Source organism: Antechinus flavipes, chromosome 2, assembly GCF_016432865.1.
Source record: "Antechinus flavipes isolate AdamAnt ecotype Samford, QLD, Australia chromosome 2, AdamAnt_v2, whole genome shotgun sequence".
Taxonomy (NCBI): Eukaryota; Metazoa; Chordata; class Mammalia; order Dasyuromorphia; family Dasyuridae; genus Antechinus; species Antechinus flavipes.
Window position 1 is genome coordinate 596,026,969 of NC_067399.1, and position 23,000 is coordinate 596,049,968.

General features: G+C 32.4%; 1 protein-coding gene across 1 annotated transcript in view; it reads left to right on the forward strand.

Moving 5' to 3' along the window:
- Window positions 1-15,315, forward strand: part of CCDC172 (coiled-coil domain containing 172) — a 52,378-nt gene extending 37,063 nt beyond the window's left edge. The window contains exons 6-9 of the mRNA XM_051973966.1: window positions 2,368-2,469; window positions 3,121-3,223; window positions 11,514-11,601; window positions 14,877-15,315. Coding sequence (XP_051829926.1) covers window positions 2,368-2,469; window positions 3,121-3,223; window positions 11,514-11,601; window positions 14,877-14,912 — 329 coding nt within the window. The 3' untranslated portion in view covers window positions 14,913-15,315. The remainder of the gene's footprint in view (window positions 1-2,367; window positions 2,470-3,120; window positions 3,224-11,513; window positions 11,602-14,876) is intronic.
- Window positions 15,316-23,000: the final 7,685 nt, after the last annotated feature.

The following is a 23,000-nucleotide window of genomic DNA, read 5'->3' on the forward strand; positions in this document are numbered from 1 at the left end:
ACCTAGAGTGGGAAGAAACACAGTACAGTGAAAAGAGTGACCAATGGATACGGGGCCAAATCCCAGCTCTACCGATGTTGGCAGCTCTGTGCACTATGGCACAGAGAACTAGACTGGAGTCAGTAAGATCTGATTTCATTTGTTGCCTTAGATATTTTTAGCTATGGACTCTGGACAAGTCACCTAACCATAGTTTGCCTCAGTTTCCTCAACTGTAAAATGAGCATAATAACAACATAAACCTCCCATGGATGCTGTAAGAATCAGACTAGATTACATTTGTAAAACACTTAGCCCAATGCCTGTTACATGATAGGTGCCTTATAAATGTTATTACCTCTTGGGCAAGTCTCTTAACCCCTTAGAGTCTCTAATGTGAGAAAGTTGGAATCAATGACTTTATTCTATTATATGCTACTGTGTGCTTATCATACACTACTCCTTATTTGTATATGTCTATGTTTACTACTAGATCTGAATTCAAGCAGGGCAAGGTCTCTTGTACATCTTTTGATTTCTCACAGTATTTCATGAGGAGTAGCTCTAATTTTACTTTGTCTTTTCCTCTGTCTCTCTCTGTCTTTTTCTTTGTCTCTGTCTCTCTCTTTCTCTCCCCCTCTTTCTTTTTCTCTCCTCCTCTCCCTGTATCTCTGTATCCCTCTGTCTCTATTTCTGTCTCTCTCTCTGTGTTTATGCCTCTATCTCTCTCCTCCTTTCTTTCTCTGTTTCTCTCTTCATTCTCATACTTTCCATTTTAGAGATAGAATTTTTCCTTTCCATCCTTTTGCATTCCATCTAAAAATAAGAAAATGAAATATATCCTTTGTTCTGTAAATGTTTATGAATTTAAGTCCAAATGCTTTTCTGTCACTGCCATGTTTAATGTCTATAGATTATTTGTCTAAACATATCCTAAATCAACTACCCCTACCTAATTTATTCTGTTATTTTTTTTCTTTTTAAATTTATAAGGTTATACTGGGCTTCAACTTTCTGTGATTGCTAACTGAAAGCATATCTCCTTTGGATCATTGCTGTTCTGTCATTTCAACCTTGACCCCATTTGAGGTTTTCTTGGCAGAGACAGTGGAGTGGTTTGCCATTTCCCTCTCAGCTCATTTTATAGATGAGGAACCAAGACAAACAGGGTTAAGTGACTTGCTTGGGGTCACTCAGCTAAATAAGTGTTTGAGGCTAAATTTGAACTCACAAAGATGAGTCTCCCTGGTTTTAGGTCTGGCATTCTACCCACTGTGCTATCTACTCTCCTTTGGATATTAACATGTAATTATATTTATATTTAATAGACAAGATTTATGTTATCTTCATGGATGGATAGGAACAGGAGAATAGTTAATTCAGATATCTTTTAAAATCTGTCATGCAATTTATTTTTATGTTACCTTTTAATTATATTTCCCATGATTTTAATTTAAAATACTTTAAATTCTGTATGCATAAACCATTTGGCAACTAATTTTGAATAGCATTCATCAATACTAGGATAGGCCAAAATAGTTTTATTGATATTCACTATCAAGTGTAGAATTGAAGTTATAGACAAAGAGGAAGTGATTTAGTCAGGGATAGAGCTGTAGAAAGCTTCTTCATCCCTACTAGTCATGTAGCAGCACATATAGTGGGGGTCTGAAGGACAGTGGGATGTGGGGTGTGCTCAGATCAAAGACCCAAAGCAGTTGGGACTCACATTTACTTGAATTTCTAGACAAAGGACTTGACTTGTTGCCATTGAAGTGATCAGATAAATTAATATAACAAATAGCAAAAGAGTTCTCTAAATATTAATCAGGAAGGCCTATTTTAACTATTCTACATGTGCACAGAAACCCACAGAATGAGGGAAATTGAAATTAAAAGTGGGTCACAACAGCAAGTTTGTGGAAGAGTTTTACCATCCAATTCTAGCTAGAACTAAGTACAATCAATACTTAATGCATAATAGGAGCTGAATCTCAAGGAATGAAGGCATAAGTTTCTTTGGTTAGACACACGATACTACCACTAGCAAGTCACTTTCTCTGAGGTTGTTTCACATCTCTAAAATGGGATAATAATATCTCAAATGCTTATTTTGGAGGATTATTGGGAAAATACAACAAGATAACATATGCAAAGCATTTTTCACATCTTAAAGTGGTTATAAAATGTGAACTCCCACTTTAGCAATTACGATGCACATGATAGCATGTACATGAGGCTGACTGATTGATGAAAGTGGCCTAGGAGTATATTGGACAGCTGGGGAATATCAGTTTAAGCCTAAAAATTTACTACGCCGATAATCCAATATTGACTATAACAGAGAGCTATAATGATAATTGCTATATTAAATAAATGTTTTCTCAGAAATGAAGTCAATGGAACATAAGAGCATTCAATTAAATGAACTTCAGCTACAAAAGAATGAATTGATGCAGGAATTATTTATTCTTCAGAAAAAAGTTAAAGGTATTACTTCAATATTTAATAATTTTAAGTCTTATAAACTCTAATGGGAATGATTATATGTCTATATGGTAATAAAGGAAAGATAAAAGTATATAAACCAACTTTATTATACTGCCTTTCCATTAGAGGTTTTTCTTTTTGGCAAAGTCACATTGAAAGAGAATCTGTGAAGTCTTTGAACAACAACAAAAATACCATATTGACCACTTGGGACATAGTGGTGGTTTTTTTAAAATAATAGTCAGAGACAGTTTGTTTTATAATGTAGTGTTTGATGTTGTTACTGTTGGTTGTTGGGGTTATTTATGTGTGTGTGTGTGTGTTTATGTGTGTGTTTGCTATGATGGGAAGAGAAAGAGTTAAATTATTTTTGTATTAAATTTTGTTAATAGCTTGAAATAGTTTTTTTTTTAAATCAACTGCACAATTTTGTACATTTAAACCAAAAAAGTACTGAAATATTTTGTATAGGAGAATATAGGTGATACTTAATAGAATCAAAGAATCTTGGATATATAAGGGAAAATATTTCAATCCACTCATCTCCAAGTATAGGAAATAAACCCACAGAAATAACTTCCAAGGTCGCTTAGCTGATAGTCACAAGGAGAAACCAATCTTAGGAGTGACTGTGTCATTTTTATCTTTTAGTTATTGAAAATAACATAAATGAAGCTATATGTACCACCAAATTTTTAGAGGAAGAAAAGTTCAGAATCAGCAACAAGCCTCAGAATGACCCTGAATGTATAAGGTAAGGCCTATTATAATTGTATATTCTTCATTGTTCTGGAGATAAGGCACCATGACAGTCACTACCCTTGGAACCATCCCCAGTCCTTGTTTTGTAACTAGAACTTCTAAGGGCTTTTCTGGTAAAGATTTCTGGGGGAAAAGTGCTGGAAAGAAAGGAATCAAGAGTTGGAATAGAAATTTTATCTTGCATCAATGGGGCCATGTGAATATTCTCTTGTTTTTCCCTTGCAGGGAAATACCTGCAATACACATGCAATACCAGCATGGTATGTGGCCTGGTTTTCAAAAAGTACCTCAAAAGATGTGTTTGTAATTCCCTCGTGTTAAACTATTACTTTGTCCATTCCCCTTTTACCAGAAGCTGAAATTGGAGAGATTGCTTGCTTTTTGACACAGATGCATATATTTCCCCAAATCTCCATCAGAGCTACTCACATTAAACATGAAAACAAGCCTCCACTTTTTCTTTATATAAAGAGGAAAAAACAGCATAAGGAAGCAAACAAGGTTAGGGTTTATTATGGATATAATAGCAGCCAGCCTCAGCTTTTACTGCTTGAGACTCCTTCCCTTCTTGGGAAAGCAAGAATATAGAGGAGACATTCAGTTTATGGGAGTTATTGTCTTCCCCAACTTGGAGAGAAGGAAATTGTCTTTGAGATGTGAGACGCTGCCTCTTACCAATGATCATCCTCTCTGGCAGAGTAATGTCCTTGTCTCAGTCTTATCTTAGTAGGGGAAAAGCTGGGGAGGAGTACAAAACCAATGCTTCACCCCAGAATGTCCACATGACTCCAACATGAAGCATGGATTCCATCTCTTAGCTCCTCTCTTTCCAATGTATTCCTCTTAGAAATCTTCACAAAATGCTCCTAGGAATCCTAGTTCTAAAATGTCATTCATTGGTGGATACTTGGGATGTATCTGTTGAATCTTCTCCTCTTCATGTCTATATCGGTTACAAATGGAACCCTATCATCACCTTTAAATAAAATATTTACTTTGCTTAATTATTTCAGTGAAATTCTAAGTTTAAATTCCAGATAAAGAATTATGAAAAAGGATAATCTAATATTTAACTAATTGAAAAATATTACATATAAATTTCATGGTTTACTATGTTATTAAGAGACTGTGAAGAATATCAGAGTGCTAGCTTTCAAGACAGAGAGACTTGATTTTCATGAAATCATTATGTCACTCATTGTTTGTGACAGTGGACAAGGCACTCAAACACATTTCCTCAGGCAACCCTCCACTACTAAAAGTTGAAGAAGTGAACTGCAATGGTGGGAGGGACTTCCAAACTTGGAACTTCTTATATTAGTAAAAGTACAGTTCTATACCTGCTCAAACATATGTTACTAATATTTTAAAACATTTTTGTCTTTATATATAATGTTTTCCTCTAAAATCATTGTATATTCGATGCTATTCACTTGAGAAGCAGTCTATTATATAGGAAGATATTTGACTAAATTTCTATTCTGAGCTCTGCTAAACTTTCTTTGAGTCTCAGTTTCTCTATTTGAAAAAGTAGGGTATCAAATCAGATTAGATGACCTTTAAATTTTCATCTAAGGTATAATGAAAGATGATAAAATTGGTTTCATTTGTAACAGTTTTATCTTCTGCTACTTTTAAGTTTTTGTTTTTTAAAAAATTACCACATAAAATTTCTCATTCATTCTTATATTTCAGGAAAAAAAATCAGAAAAAACCCCCCAATACACTACTTTATAAAAATTTGATAATTTCTGTAATGTGCATGAAGAATGAAAAAGTGTTTCTGATGTTTAGAATTTTTATGTGCTTTTTGCCCAATCCTATAACACAAAGAATAGCATGTGTCTGAAATTTCTTATGGTCATATGTTTCAAGAAAAAAATCCCAAATGTATTAATTTGACTCGCATTATTTAATAATTCAGTTTTTATTTGCTGGATTAATTTAAAAAAACCCAGTTTTGCTTCTTGGGTTTCATATTATGAGAAAAAGAAACCTCATTACTAAAACCATGAAGAAGCAAATGAAGCCTTCTTTCACATAAATCATACAGGAAATATGTCCACTAGAGCTGAACAAATGCTTCATATTAACAGTGTATTGCCTTAGGCCATCTTTCTAGTGGTTTTGAGAAAATATTTGCAATTTAATTTTATGTTAAGTTTTATAAGCAGAAAATATCAATCTCTTGAGTGATCTGTGTGATGCAAAATGAGTTTCTGTAATGACAATCTGCTCATTGATTGTTTTAGACTTTTTTTATGGCAGTGCCCACTAGCATCATTACAGTCAGTATTGTAAGGATTTCCATTATGAACCCCAGTTTCAGAGGTTTATAACTCAGCCATAAAAATATGCTCTAGGCGAAAATTAAGCATATATAGTCTGTTAGGGAACACTTGTTTTCTAACAAATGGCAGCAGAGGAAATTTGGATGGAAAGAATCATTGGTCCATGCACCCTATCCATTCATTGCATTTTGGAAAGTACGAATGGAGTGCTCTGATACTTATCTATTCCCACTTTATATTCTTCTAAATGTATAACTTTACTTAGTTCCCTTGTCAGTTTCACAAAAGATATCCCAAGTGTGAAGAGCCAAGTTACTGAGTATAAAGCTTTAGGGAAAAGGACCATCAATCTTATAGCTAGTGCAGTAACTACAGGCTGATGCTGCTGGCAAACTAGCATATGTGACAGTATTTAATAAACTAAAATCACAAAGGCCCAAATTTAACTTAAACATTCAATTTATTTTAAATATTTTAGAAGAAATATCTTCTTATAGTGGGCTGAAATGTCTTAAATGTGGTATATAAACATTTTATTGTTTTCTTGTTTAAGTCTTGGTAGCGAGGATCTTTAAAATAAATTATGATGCATTATTTTTATTACTACTGATATTATTCTTATTAAATCTTGGTAAAAAAAAGCATTTGCATCATTTTTCTTCTTTTAGGCTGATTATTGTGTAATAATCAGAGTACCCTGATTTATAATTTTTTTCTATTACTAAAACTCTCATAATTAGTAGCTTTTCCTTGGTTTTCGTCACTATTAAGGTTAGTTATTGAAACTTATTTCTATGCCATCTGTGAATTTACAAAGCCAGTCACTTATACTGGATATCTTGTGGAGAGAGAATTGGCCATGGAGTCAGGTAGACCTGACTTTAATTCAGACCTTTGTGAGGTTCTGGGCAAATCAGTGCCCCCTAGGCAAATCTCCAAGTCTTTAGTTTCAGTTTCTGGAAATCCACAAGTCTGGAGAAAAGAGGGCTTGGTGGTATCTCTTTTAAAGGTTTTCTTTCTTCTGTATTTAGAAATCTTAACATAATATTTTGAAAATTTTCTTTCTAAAAGATTCCCATATTAAGATCTCTGAAATAATACTCATCAGGTACAGTAGCAAAGCAACCATTAATTTCAACCCTAGAGTAACAGTTTATCACTCAGTTGGGTCAATCTATTCCAAATTCTAGAAGTCAGATCAATTCTCCACCTTGTTATATATAGAAGATGTTGTGGTTCAGTTGTTTTCAGTTGTGCCCATTTTTTTGTGACCCCATATAGGGTTTTCTTGACAGAGATACTGGAATGGTTTGCCATGTCTTTCTTCAGCTCATTTTATAGATAAAGAAACTGAGGCAATCAGAATTAAGTGTCTTGCCCAGGGTCACATAGTTAGTGTGTAAGGCTCAGGAAGATGAGTCTTCAGGTCTGGCTATCTATCTGCTAAGCCAAGCAGTAGCCCTAGATATAGTAGTAGAACTTACAAAATGTTGCCTAACCTAGGACCTCATAGATAAATGAATTTTTTTATTTCCCCCAAGAACTTTAGATCAAGTTCCTGTTACTGAGACTGAGCTAGGTTTGACCATTCTTTTTTATGCAAACTGAGTGTCTGCTTTTTGACTAGCAAAGACCACAGAATAGTGGAAACATACTCATTGAATAGTCAGCATTACACTACTTTTATACTACCCTCCTCTTTTTGTTTCTCCATTTTTTCATCTTGCTTATGTGAACTTCATGTTTTTTTTTTCCAAATAAAGCATGAAAGTGATATGCCTAGTTAAGTTTTTATGAAAAATAGAATTTCTTTTAAAAAAATCTTAACTCCTTGAAAAATCACATTTTATTTATCTTTTTCTGTGGTAGTCCTTTTATTCTAAATGTTCTGAGTTATAATCTGTTAGGGGAAAAACATTTATTTGTGGCAAAAAATAAATCAATGAACACTCAGTATAAGAGATAGCTATTTCATTCTTTTCCCACTTCTTGATAGAATAGTTTTCAATTTCTGAATATAATCCCAATGCATTTTTCCCTAATATGAGAGGAAGTGATAGAAGGTATCAGATTTGAAAACATTTAACAACAATTCAGTAAAAAAACCTGAGATGGATAGTGAAGATAGAAACCAAGACAGAAAACACAATCCCTGCCTTTTGGCAGTGTTCAATAATAATAATTCACATATGTTCACTTAAAGTGTTAGAGACTATTTTTTCTCATGACAAACCTGTGAAGTAGTTAATATAAATAATATTATCACCATTACATAGCTGAGAAAACTGAAATTTAGAGGGGCAAATGAATTTATTTGCCTATGGTTATGGAACCAGTAAGTGTTAGAGTGGTCATTTTTAAACCTAAATTAAATGCTATTATTATTGTTGTTGTTGTTATTTTTAATTTAATGAAATAAGAACTGGGGAGACTAGAATATGTGAGAGAGAGAAAGAGGAAGAGAGGATAGGAGGGAAAGAGAAAGAGTGATGGGAAGGGGTGAAGAGAGAAAAGAAAGAGGAGAGAAAAAGAAGGGAAGAAAGAAAAAAGAGGAGAGAGAGGGATAGAGAAGAAACAGATAGATGGGAGAGAGATCAGAGGGAGAGGGAGAGAGATGGAGGGAATGAGAGAAGAGGAGAGAAAGAAAAAAGAGAGAAAGACATAGGGAGAAAGAGGCAGAGAATCATTGAAAGAAGCAGAGATACAGAAAGACATTGAGAGAGAGAGAGAGAGAGAGAGAAAGAGAGAGAGAGAGAGAGAGAGAGAAAGAGAGAGAGAGAGAGAGAGAAGGAACGAATGAACAAGGTTAGCTAATGAGGACAGAGGAAAAATCTAGACAAAATTCTACAAGAGATTTAAAAGGAAGGAGAGATCATTTTGTTTTTTTGCACTTTAAAATAATGGGTTTTAATTAGTATCATATAATGAGCAAGGTATTAACTTTACTAGGCACTTACCACTGGGATAAAGATAAAAACAGGACCTATAATTTCATATGATCTATAACTTCAAGATGAGGGGAATTTTTTCAATGTAGGTTGGCAATTTCTGTACTTTATAGTGTATTTCTATAATATGGTAAATTAATGCTTTCATATTTCTTGTTGTAAAATATGTCTAAAATAGCAATACATGTAACACTGACAATGATTAGATTTATACTTAATAATATATGATATGATATGATAGTATTATATGACACCAAACTATCCTGGACCTCTTTAAATGTTTTTATGTGTAGATAATGTAGTTATTTTCAGAAGTTCATTTTAACATGGATCTTTCTCATTATCCAAAAAGAAAAGATTTTTGAAACAAATAGCTTTTAGGAAATCCTGTCTATATTTTGCAACCAAAGGTACATATATCTAACAAGAAAGTATTTCAGATTTCTACAAAAGTTTTTACAAAATTTTCGATAATATGATTTTATACAAATGAGATAGTCCTATTTTGAAATATGTTTAAGACATAAAGTTCCTTCTGTAACTCTAGGTCCAATCTTTGCTGCAGAATTTCGTTGAATATTTCTGTTGACTCTGCAGCCCTTCTGGTAAAAGTTCATCATTTATTCACTAACAGAGGCGTCTTTACAGCATTGATTGTGTAGCCTCTAAGCTAACAGACATCCCTTGTTTTGTGAGTGTAATATTCTTGGCACATACTGTAATATCTGACCTTCTAAATAAGTACAAAGGAAAATTTAATAGTAGAATCAATTGATTAGTACAAAAGTTATGCTTTTAATGAATTATAGTGATTTTGCCAGTCTTACCTCTAAACTTTGAAATAATATTGCCCCACTTATGGAAAACTATTAAAACTGCATTTGCTATTTCAAAGAATATTCTAAAATGTTTGTGCACTTTAGTTAAGATAAAACTTTTAATGTTCAAGTTTATTTCAGGACTAGGAATCTTTTCAATGAAGGTTTCCTATGATATGGAAAAGTTACTGATCCTATTCTGAATGATAATTAGGGGGAAAAATCTCAATTCCAAACTATGGAATTAATTACTAAATTAATTTCAAACATTGGCCATGTTTAATAGGACCCTAATGACTGATGATACAAAAGGTTAAACCAGACTTTCTCTCTATTAGTTTGTAAACTTTCTATACAAATTGTAGGTTATTCTTTATTTTTATTTTAAATCTTCAGATTTAATGTTCACCATGGTGCCTTACACACAGTAGGTAACTGCATTTAGTCATTGTGAAAGAGAGGAGGAGGTGACTATTGCAGGCAATCAGTCCACGCAATGAAGCATGAGCTTTGCTTACCATTATACTGCTTTCTCTCACTGCAAATGTTATTAATATTCATAACATTATCATTGCTTCCTCTTTTAAATCTAACAACAGACCTTTCAATGTAAGAATGAATCTTATAGCTTGATTGTATGCTGTATAAAAAATATTTCTTTTAATTTGCTCTAAATATCCTCCTCCTTAATTTTGATGCCCTCTTGTTCTGTTATTATTAACCAACTTTAAAAAGGAGTTGGGGGGAAGTCTTGATCAGCATTGTTGTTATGAGGAACAAGAAAGAACTCACAGGAAAATGTATTTGTAGTTAATGGCATGATAGGAGAGGGATTGGTTCCATTTTATTTAAAAATAAATAAAAATGAAGCAAAATGAAAGTATCTAATAAGGCAGTATGGAATTTAAGTGTGCTTTATACAACCTAAATGAACTCTCCCCTGGGTTGTTTTTAAAGTTTCTTTTTTTAATCACACAAAATTCTAATAAATAAATAATTAGATTTAATTTGGGATAACTTTCTTATTAAATGTTACATATACATATAGAAAAATATTATATATATATATATATATATATATATATAATGTTATAATTTACATCTTGACAAAATTATAAAAAAATGCATTGACTTTGTGTTCCCTTCTGAATCTGCCAATAGACTTATAAAGCTTAGTTACCTTTGATATTGTTTTCCCATTTATTCATTAAAATATATGTCCCATAGTCCTGATTGCAGCTTTCTACTATGCAAAATTAATAACTTCTTATATCTTTTTCTTATGAGCTGTATTTCAGAATTTCTATTTATTTTTCAAGAGTTTTTCAGGTTCAGAACACAATACATTTAAGATATGTGAGGGTAATTTTCTCCCTTCCCTGTTGTAAATCTGATGTTTCTTGTTGCTTTTTTTCAGGGTTAAAATTACATACCACACATACTTTCTTATGGAGAAAATAAGAAAATAATACTAAAATCAGAGAGGAAAATAGGCTTAATCAGGGCAGAGAGATATGATTAAGATTAATTGATCTCATTGAAATTAAACTATCATATTTGTTAAGTATATCTTCAGATGTGCAGTAGTGTCTTGAGAAATTATAAATTGAGTTATAGAAGTTGAAAACTGATAGGGACTTTTTTCTTAATTTTTTTTTTTTTTTTTAATGACAGAGGAGAAGTTGCCTTAAATAAATACTTACTCAAGGCCAAAAGAGATTAAACGACTTCTAATGTCATACAAATGTCATCAGTTTGCATTGCCATTGTGATGGTAACATAGTTAATTCCATCTCTCTTAGCCTCAGGATACTAATCCTTAAAATGGGGATATTTGTACCTTCACAGGTTTATTCTGGGGCAAAGGGTTTATGAATCTGAAAGCACTATATATAAATCTTAGTTATTTGCAGTAATAGATTCCAGGTCTCTTAGCTCTGTTCAGTACACTGAACTATGCTTGCTTCCTTTATGGTTCAAGGATTATTAAGCATCTATTATTTATTCACTTTTTTGTTTTCTTAAGAGAGTTTATTGAAGTATCAAATATTTCTTTCAGAGCTTTGAACACTTAATATTCATTCCAAATCATCCAGTCTTGACTTCACAATTCTGATTATAAGAACTACAAGTCTATCTATCTCAATTTAGGAAATAGTTATATAAAACAGAGTAGAGTGTGCCATACTGATATGTTTTGTTTTTTTTTTTTTTTAATATAACAGACTTAAAAAAGAATTAGAACTTTATAAGGAAGAAGACATGGAAAGTGTTTATGAAGCTCTCCGATCAGAAATAGAGTTTTTGGAATTGGTAAAACATTTTATTAATGATTTAATTTGTGTCTAATATTATTTAATCTAATTATATGACTACATATATACATACATGCACATATACACATACACATATCACATATGAAATACATATTATTTAAAGCTAAAATAATTTTAGGGTAATCTGGTTTATCATAAGAAAAATGATAAACAGAAAGAGATAATTATTTGAGTATGAAAATAACTAGACAGACAATTTGGAGCAAAGAGGTTTTTTTTTTTAATTTAAGGACCATTTTAAAATATATATCTATGTTCATCTAATTTTTTTCTTATGAGCTCTGCACATCATATTGTATATGCTACTTTCCATATGCTATTGTGATATTTTAAAATATGGTATTCTTGAGAATTTCTCCTTATTTTTAAACTTTGGGCAATCTGAAACATGAATCCTGAAAGCCACTGATCATGTGCCCTTATATCATCCATGATTACTTAATCATCGTTTGTTTTATATGTAATAGGGAGAAGGAAAAATATCAAAGTATAAAGACATGATTCCTGCCCTCAAAGAACTTACATTCTAATTAGGTAGAAAAGACTATAAGTCTTTTATATACAAATTCCCAGAAAGTTAAAATGCCAGCACAGTTAAACAAAAATAATACTATAGTTGTGATTAACTAATTAGTGAGTAGTGTAAAATGAGGGAGTAGAGTAGATGATTTCTAAAGTCCTTTTTAGTTCAAACTCCTATGATACTAAGTGTTACACTTGGAAGAAGATCTTATTTTGGACTAGAATAGTTTCTTTCAATTCACTTAAATTTAATAGACTTTCATTACACATTTAATATGTACCTCTCCAGATTCAGATACAAAAATAAAAATAAAACAAGCCTAATTGTCAAGGAATTTACATTCCTTGGGGTAGGGTCTACAAAACGTGCATAGATAAATGTAATATAAAATAACACAGAGAAGGTAACAAAGACTAGCAGCAGGCAGAAAAAGGGAAGGTTTTGTGATGCAGAAATTAAACTAAGCCTTGAACAAGGGTAAAGATTATGAAAGGTAGGGATGGCTTGTGAGATTGCATGGAGACAGAAGGAATGTTAAATTTAAGGACCAGCTAGTAAATAATCCAGAAGACAAGGGAAATCTTGGGAGACATGGGAAACAAGCACATTGGAGTGAGAGGTATAAGGCAATTGGGGTGAAGTGATTTGCCTAGGGTCACACAGCCAGCAAATGTCAAGTGTCTGAGGCTAGATTTGAACTCATTTTCTCCTGAGTGCCCTAACTATTGTGCCATCTTGCACATTTTAAAATAGTTTTATAACTGGGAAGAACACTAGATCTTGGTTTTAAAAGGCCCAAATTCGAATCCTGCCTTTAACTGTTAGTAGATTTGTGACTCTGAACAAAGTTTTTGAGCATCACGAGCCTTTTGTCAAAAATGAAAAGAGTGTTTGCCATCTTTACTTCAGTAATAGTATCTACCTACTACATGGTAGGTGATTTAACTGTCTGATGATTGATTCACTGAATCTTAAAGTTGCTATGATAGTAGTTCATCAATCTATGCAAAGATGTGCTAGGATGATAATAATAATTATTATTATAATCATTACAATTGAATCTCACTATGCTGTCTTTAGAGTCCATGCCCTGGGATTCCCTTGTAATGAGGTCCTTTCTACATTTAAGTTAATAATTTTTTTAAGGCATTAAAAATGGTTCTGTCCATATAACTTTCCCTTTTATATCATTTATTTAATATCAATGCCCTAGAGACTTATGGTATAGTTGAAAGACTATAAAACTTAGAGCTAGGAGAGATTTGGAATTGAATGGTATCTCTGAAAATTTATAAGTTGTATTTCTTATTTTTTTTCTGACTCAGTTTCCTCATCTCTATGGGGATGACATTGGGAGGGTCAAGTGAGTTGATAATTATAAAGACTTAACAGTATATATTTATATTTATATATCTATCATCTTTGTGAAGAAAACTCCATATGGCATCATCATGAAGAGGCAAATATGATTAAAACTACTCAATAATAGCACCTGAAAATCTCTCTAAATGCCAGCTATGATTTTTTCAGTATGATATTTTTCAGTGGTTACCATTTAGTTTTAAGATATACTCTCTTTTAAGCTAAGCTAGATTATCTAGATTTCCTTTATAATATACATGAAATATATTCAAGATCAAAAGGAAAAGAAAAGATGAACTTTTTGTCTGTGAAATTCCAAATATTCAAGGAAATGTAGTATATAATATAAAAATACACTGGGAAAGAAAATATTCTCTACTGGTTATACAAAGTAAGAGAGGACTTAATTCTCAACACTACCTTCTCCATTATAAAGTCTCAGAGGCTTTTCCTTTGATTAACTAATGATGTTTTTCAGAATGTAAGAGCAATTTGAGAGGTCAATATTCTATTTAATGCAGTCCACTGCAGTTAGAATGTTTCTCCTCAAATGGATTTACATGATGAAAATAAGATTTTTTGCCTTATAAATAGATAAATAAATTAGGATCTCAGTATGTTAGACTTTTTTTTTACCTCACCAAAAGAAACTGAATTCTATCAGAAGCAAATTTAACTGAAACATCTGGATCTGCTTCTACCAGAAAAAAATAATATGTACAGAATAAATACATGATATGTTTTGAGCTCTACAGAATTTAGGTACTGTGTAAATCAAGGCACCATTATAAGAGAAGAGAATATACTTTTAAAACTTTTTTTTTAAACTTCAAATTTCACCTTACAACAACTCTTTTTGACTGAAGATCTGTTATTAGAGGATTAATGTGAAGAAACCATTTAACTATCATAATGCTTAAAAGCTTTTTGTTTTTGATAGGCATAAATTATACTTTTATGATATCCGAACTTAAAACTTAGTGCAAAATTTCTTTTTATTATAACAAAAAGTTGTAGATTCTATTTTTGAAAACTCTTTATCTTCGGGTTGTGTGGGAACATATTTAGATTGCTTTTAACCTCTGACTCTTGTCACATGGGAAATGAGTGAAGTTTAATTTTTTTTTTTGCCATCTTAGAATTTAGCTTTGATTCATTGTAACAAATTTAATTTGACTTATTATATTTCCTCTGTAAGTGTATTTTCTGTAATTTTTTTTTCTTGAAAAACTTTCAATATCTATAGAAGACTTGGTTTCTGTTTGTGCACAAAAATCTACAAACATAAAATTCGGAAGTAGTAAGCTAATGTCTAGTCAATTTTAAAATTTTCTATATTTCTAATTACTCTTATTTTTATGTTTCAGACATTGTCACAGAAAAGTCTTCAAGCACAACAATAAAATGTATGGAAAATTGATCCACCTAACACAAAATTAAATATTTTTAATACTGATATGGATTATACCCATCACAGCAGATTCTTGTTGAAAAGCATTGATACCAAGAATTGTTTTCTTGACAATTTAAAACAATAAGCATTTATTTATAGTTGTGAAATGCATATGATATACATTAGAGATTTGGGGTTGTCCTCAGGCCTGTGCTTTCTAGCTGTTGATCTGTCATCTCTATGCATTCTATAGTATCTATAAATCTCTGCTTTCTATTCCTTACCACAATTGATTTTGGAATTCATCAGAAATATGCATTGTAAAAAATGCTTTGGTTATTGACCCCATTTTACCATTGCCATTTTCCTACAAGATGCCTACTTTCATTTCAATCTTCTTCTAATAAAGATATCTACTGAGAAGTACCTCTGAGACTGCTGAACTTTAAAAGCCAATTTCCCCCACCCCCTTCCTATGATACTGAAGTGAGGGCCTCATTCCTGTAGCAACATTCCATCCAACAGTTTTTGACTGGCCTATTTAAAAAAATGTCTAATCCTAATTAATGTAGAAAGTTCCTAGTGTCGAAATGCCATCAAAGCAGATATGGACCATATCTGTAATTTTTCATCATAGTTATATAGAGCACTAATAGGTGAAGTTTCTTGCTCATGATCATATAATTAGTATGTGTCAGAAGCAGTATTTAAGCCAGATGTTCCTAATTGCAAGACTGGTCCTCCTTCTAATATGACACACAATAGTAAGCATCTCATCCATATTATTAATCATGTTTAATTCTCTTGTCCCTATGCCAGCTATTTGAATGTATGTAAATCCTGTGTCACCTAGAAGTATATATTTTTTATAGTTCTATGTCTAAAATATTTATAAATGGAAATTTGCCTGTTACAGATATAAATCACCATAACAACAATAAATTAATAACATTTCTATAATTTCTTGTTTGTAAAAGCACTTTAGAAATATCTCATTTCATCCTTATAACAATAACTTAAGGTGTTGCTATTATTAGCTCCATTTTACAGATGAAGAAACTGAGGCAGAGAGAAGAGCAATAATTTAGCAGATAGTTTTGTGAATTTTTCTGCATCTATTCCCTAACTCTAAATCATCCTTTTATAACCAACACTCTGGTGATGAATTTTTCTGAGCTCAGTTAGGCTGACCTTTGGATGACAGACTTAAATTCTGTCCTAGTGCTTAAGGTCTTTCTAGGATGTTCCAAGTTGCTGTTACTTGCCCAATGTTACACACCTAGGAAGGACCCAAAAAGAAGTCTTCAAGTCTAGATCCACTACACTGCCTTGTGGCCACACAAATAAAACATTCCAATATAAGTGCTTTTTAATTAAGCATGTACATGTCCTCTCTTATATCTAGATTAAATATTCAGTAATTGAATTGGAGTATTCTGATGAGCCATGCTAATTGAACCCAAGAAAAGAACTGAGGGTCAGTATTTTCACTGCCATTATTTTAACTCAGTATTCCAAAATGCTCAAGACTGATTACACATCTTGAGATTTAGATTAATTTTCCAACAATTCATTAAATGAATGATTATTTTACCAGTTTCATGATAGAATATAAAGTACTATTAGCCATTCCAATCAAAATGGCTTGGGCTGCTAGAATCAATGTAATCAAATAAGCAAAAAGTTCACTAAAGCAAATGGAAACACAACAATCAATATAAATTATATTGTACCAAAATCATATAGCAGTCTCAATATAAAGTCTCAGTGGCAGATTAAATCAGTTGTCAGATTTATGAATTTATAATGCCTACTTTAAGATAGAAAATAGTAACTAAAACTACATATAAAATCATATCTTGATTTATTTTCAGTGTAAATGAGTCTTAAATGATAGAAAAAAAGATTAAATTAGTAACAACTAATCTTTGAACTAATTTGACTAAAAGTATCTTTACACTATATTTACAATGCTGTATTTCACCCCAAAGATAGCTCCAATATTGACTTGCTAATATGGCTTAATATCTGTCATAAAGTAATGAAATTCTTACACAGAAGCACCTTATACTTTTTTAAGTCCCCAGTAACTGATGGATAAGGTTGGAATGGATACATAGCTTACTGGAAGTTTTCTCACCTGATAAAAGGAGCTATTTGGAGGAGGAGGATGATGATAATGATGATGATGATGATAACATTTATGTAAAACTTTAAAATTGGTGAAGCACTTTACATAATTGATTTGATTCTTACAAGACCAATACTTTTATTCCATTTTTTTCACATTAAAAAAACAGGTTAAAGAGAATTAAGAGATTTGCTTAGTCATAACTACTAAATGTCTAATGTGGGTTTTGAACTCATATTCCCCTGACTCTTAAGTCCAACATATTCATTGTTCTAATTGCTTCAGAAAAGCAGGAACTTAGTAGATTTTGAGTTTTCTGCCCCTCTTTTCCTACCTTTGCCCTACCAAAATGTTCCTGGATGTCCAGGGCTCTGGTGATGAGCCTCTCAGCTAGGCTGAGGATGTCCAGGGGACAATTGACCTAAGTCCTTCACTAGACTGGATTTCAGGTCTTCCTAGGGAATGTACTGGCTTATATTCTGCTGGTACAGTCTTTGTGAACTCAAGTTCACTTGTACCAGTGATGAGGCATCATGGGAAGACTTACATGGATAGAAAATAGTAAGAACAGCAAGAGGGATTCTTTTTTTTTAAGGGTGAAAGAATGGAAGTAAAATGGAGACGAGAAGAAATATGAAGGGTACTGATTTGAATTGGGAAAAAATAACATTTTATTCTTCCTTTAGCTTTAAATTTGGATAAGAAACAAAAAAAGGAAAAAAAAAGAAATCTTGAAGAAAAGTAGAGATTTGGAAAAATTTTGGATTACCTTGTTTTCTTGGGTATAGTCTTCTTTCTTTCTTAGTTTTATCAAAATAGATAAATTATGAATCAGGATAAGTATATTCAGTTGACATAATGAATAGAAATCAGGAAGACCTGAGTGAATCCTGCTTTAGTCACACATCAACTATGTGATCCTGAGCAAGTCTTAACATTAATTTTTTTATGTGTGAAATGGGGATAAAAACACCTAATTTGCAAAGTTGCTGTGAGGTTCAAGTTATATTATAGAATATATGTATAAATTATTATTATTTGGGATACCATTGTTAATGAATATTTCTGCATGTTGCTTTGTAGTTATGGGAGAGAAACATTTGCAAATTCAAGAACTTAAATGGAAAAGCTGTTATTTTTGGGGATGGTTCTTATAGCCTTGGAAAAAAAGGAAAAGCTTTTATAGCTTGGGAAAAAAGGAGCTAGATGAGAGGGAGGAAATACCCTAGTAGAAGCCCTCAAATTCATGAACTTATATCAGCAGTTAATGACAAATTAAGAAAATCATTGGCTTTCAAACTAGAGGATATCTTAGGATCCCTAACCAATGAATAGATTACTTCTATGAATGTGGTCATCTACTCATTGCTTGAACACTTCCAGTGGAGGAGAATTCAGTACATCCCATAATCATGATGGTGATAATGACATCTATCTCTTATCTATCTGTGCATTATAAAGCACTATATAAATATTAGCTATTATGAAAGTTTCATCCTGGGACAATGGCCTTTTCTGTTTTATTCCAATCAATCTTACATGAAAAGGTACCATTTGAATAAGCACTTATGTCGAACCCAAACAACAGTAGCTCTTTAGAGCCATACTTAGAAATGAATCCAAAGACACTTTTTTTGGGGGGGTTATTCAATATAAAATCATATTGATATGTGTATTTATTTTTTTTAAATTTAAAATATGAATTATTCAAGTACATTAAATATATTGCTCCTCTTGAAGCAATTGTATTTTACATTTAATTTATACCTAGATCTTTTTTTTTCTTGAATTTGTATCTTAAATGTGCATACACAGACACACACACACACACACACACGCACAACAAGCTGAAGAGAAGGCTTTTCTTATTGGTAAAATTTAGTTTTTTAGTGTTTAAAGTCAAGGGAATCTTGCAACACAGGTGAACTAAATATGAAAAATAATTTTGCTATTAGCCTGAAGCAGAGATTAAGATTTCAAGTTTTGTGGCCCTTTTATCTAGTCAACAATGGAATTTCCCCACCCCCCTTTATTGTAAATAGATAGTGAAAAAGAGAATTCATAAAGATGATTTTATCTTTGAAAGTTTTGGGGACAGGCAAGTATGATGAATAAGCTCTGCATTCTTAATATTTATATTTTCAAGTTAAATGGATTTTGATTTGTCCAGCTAATGAGATTTCTTGTTTGACAGCTTGTACCACTTAAGAAACCACTCCTTATTTTACCAGCCATAAAACACTGATAAGGCTATATTGACCCATGTATTAAAACATAATTCATCTGTTAATTCCTTTCTCATAAAGATGAATTAGGAATTTTTTGGTCTTGTTATCAGGACCACAATTGCTACTATAAAGTAAGTAGATTTTCTAGGGCAAAGCCTGGTTAGTAGAAGGACAAGCTCTGATTGGAGAATGAAGAGAAAATATGACAAATAAAACTCATTCCTGATGGTAAGGAGCTTGCCCCAGCTGTTGCTTGAAGACTATCAAGAGCAAAGCTGTCAGAATTGAATGCTTATTTAAACAACTGCTTTTGATACATAGCTCATTTACTTCTGAAAGACCTTTATGGAGGTCACAGCACCAGAATTCAGATAGCTATCCAAATGAAAAGCAAAAGTACTTAATTGATATAAATAAGGGACATAAGTAGTATCAACAATGTCTATTCAGAAAGAAAAAAACTATGAATGTTTTTACAATTGAGAAAAACCATATTATATTATGTATTCAGAGTTAATTGTTATTTTAACAATTAGAATAAATTTGTGTTTTGCTTAGTTGACAAATAACATCTTGTTAAAATAAAAGGTCTCTTAACCAGTGTGTAATAGCTACAACTATCATTATTAATGAATATCTCTGCATATTGCTTTGTAACTGCTGGAGGGAAATGTTTACAATTTCAAGAACATCTTAAATGGTATAGCTTTTATTTTTGAAGACAGTTCTCATAGCCTTGGGGAAAAGAAATAGCTCATTGAAGCTGGTGAAATAGGAGGGAATACCTTAGTAGAAGCATCCAAATACATTCATGAATTTATGGACAAGATAAGAATTGTGACAAATTAAGACAATCATTAACTTTCAGAATAGAGGGTATCTCAAGAGTCATATGTTTCTATCTCTAATCAATGAATAGATCCCTTCTACAATACCATTTATGAATGTTGTCATCCATCCTCTGCTTGAAAACTTTCTGTAATAGAAAACTCACTACATCCCATTATTATTGTTAGTGTTGTTGTTGTTGATTAAAATATGTTTTAACAATTAAACGTTCTTGTTGTTGTTTAGAATATGTTTAAAAGCTAAATATTTGCAAAGCACTTTATAAAGATATAGAATTCTCATTTGCTTCTCATTATAACCCTGTGAAGTACTATTATTATCTCTATTTTACAGATCATGTTTGACAAAACTGATGGTCAAGAATGTTTTCCTTATGTTAAGCTGAATTCTAACCTCCTGAAAATATGTTCCAACCCCCAAAACACTTGAAAATAATTCTTATGTCTGCCTTCCTTTGATCTAATTTTCTTTAGGCTAAAAATCACTAGTTCCTTTATTTACTACTCATATGGAATGGTTGCTAATGCCTTTCTCCTTCTGAAACTGTCATCTTCATTTTGAATATATTTCATTCAATTGATGGAACTAAATTAAAAAACAATTTTGAATTAATAACATTTATTAAGTACCTACTATATGTCAGGCAGTTAGGGTGGCACAGTAGGCAGAGTACTGGGCTTGGAATCAGCAAGACAACTTCATGAATTCAAATCCAGTCTCAGACAATTAATAGCTTTTGATCCTGGACAAAACAGAAAAATCCTATTGGGCTCGGCTTATCATTTGTTAAACGAGTTGGAGAAGGAAATGGCAAAGCAGTCCAGCATCTTTGTTAAGAAACACCTCTCCCCAAATGGGGCCACAGAGAGTTGGACACTATTTGTGTCAGGGACTGAACAACCATTTGCCAGGCAATGTGCTAAGCTCTGGGGATAGAGGCAAATGATATTCCCTGTCCTCAAGGAGCTTACAATTCAAAGGATGAGACAACATGCAAACAAATATTCACAAAGCAAGCTACATAGTGGATAGATAGGAAATAATTAACAAATGGAAGGTACTAGAATTAAGAGGAGTTAGGGAAGGCTTCCAAGAAAAGATGAGATTTTAGTTGAGACTTTAAGAAAGCTGGGGAAGTCAGTAGGCAGGAAGCAGATATAACAGAGCTTTCCAAGTCTTAAGGACAGAGAAAATGCCTGCAGCCAAGAATCAGGATATATTGCAGGCTTGTCTCTGTACTATCCCTTGGGGACACACAGAAGAAGCAAATAGCTTTTCCCAATCACCATGAAAACAGAATAAATCAAATCCTGGTTAAATGAATTATTATTAAGACATATATTTAGCTTGTAAAATATTAGGATTTATCTTGGGATAAGAGGCAGCAGAGTGTGATGGATACAAAGCCTACAAATTAAGGAGATCTGAGTTCAAATTCTGCTGACGATACACAGTGTAACCTTGGAAACCTCTCAGTACCTCAGGAAATTCCATGATTTGCAGAAAAGGTGTTGATTTGATTTGATAAACTTTTTTCAGCAAGAGTTCCTCACATGAATGAGATCACAGGTTCAATACAAAAATGTAATATCCAATCCAAAAATCAAATTCAATATTTATTAAACACTTACCATGTGTAAGATACTAGTCCCATATCTAAATATAATATACTTGAATTCTGAATTGGTGTCTTTAGAATACCCATTTCATTAAATATAAGTGACAGATTTTTCTCATTGAGGCTCCTCTTTAGTAAGGATAAAATAGATGTTATCTTAGTTTTCAATGGGAGAAACTGATAATGATTGCCCAAGATTCCAGAGTAGACTCTTGTTTTCTATTTTAGTTCTTTATTTATCATTTTTACCATAACTGTAAGAGAAAAACTAATGAATGCTTATTGGCATTTATAAAGTGCCCACTATGTGTCAGGGATGTATGAGGAAGTAGGAAGCACTAGTATCTCTGTTGTGTTGTCTGCTTATCCATCTTTTCAGGGCTGCTTATCCACCTTTCTGGTTTGCCTGGTATTTAATTTACACCTATGGCTTCAAGATGCTGTAGCACATTCAGTGGTCATACTCTGACAAAACCATTTTGGCAGACAGACTAAACCAAACTGAAGGTAACTAATCTGCCTCTCGGTGAGAGAATTAGGGGGATGTCTACCCCAAACATGTGAAGACTTCCACTGGCAGAAAGGACAGATGAGAACAAATTGTTCCAAAGACCATGAAGACAACTGAAGAAGGCACTGTGGAGTGCTTAGAGCTTGGTCAGACATTGAAAACATCAAGGTCATCTGTCATCAGGCAATGGTCACCTTTCCCAGCAATTTGAAGTGCAGTAAAAAGATTGACTAACCATGAACCAACTGATTAAAACTTTGAATTAACTGTTAATATGGTTCTACTCTGTGTATGGATGTGATCTAAAGCAAATCACATCAAAAAAGTTCATGTAAAAGAGTCAAAAAATACCAACTTGTTGCACAAATTGTTCTTTGTTTTGTTTTGATTTTTGGCAGGACTCATTCAGGCTAATTGATTTCCATGACTATCTGCAATCCCTCCCAAAGGTTAGTGATATACAGCATCATAAAGGCATTTCAAAACCTAAGTCATCAAATATATATTCAGTTGTGTTCACTATTCTGTACTCAGAGTAGAACGTGAACTTAAAGTTTTTATTTAGATTTTAAAAAGAAAAGAGGTTTCTGTTTAATTAGTTAATTGATTTTATTATACCATACTAATTGTCAATATCAGGCAATAGGGAAGATATTTTGACTCTAGTCTGTAAAGGGCCCACTCTCATAGTGGACTTCCAGGTCCTATTTTTGATGGTAATTCAAAGGCAGATAGCCTTCTAACTATGTTGGCCAATACTC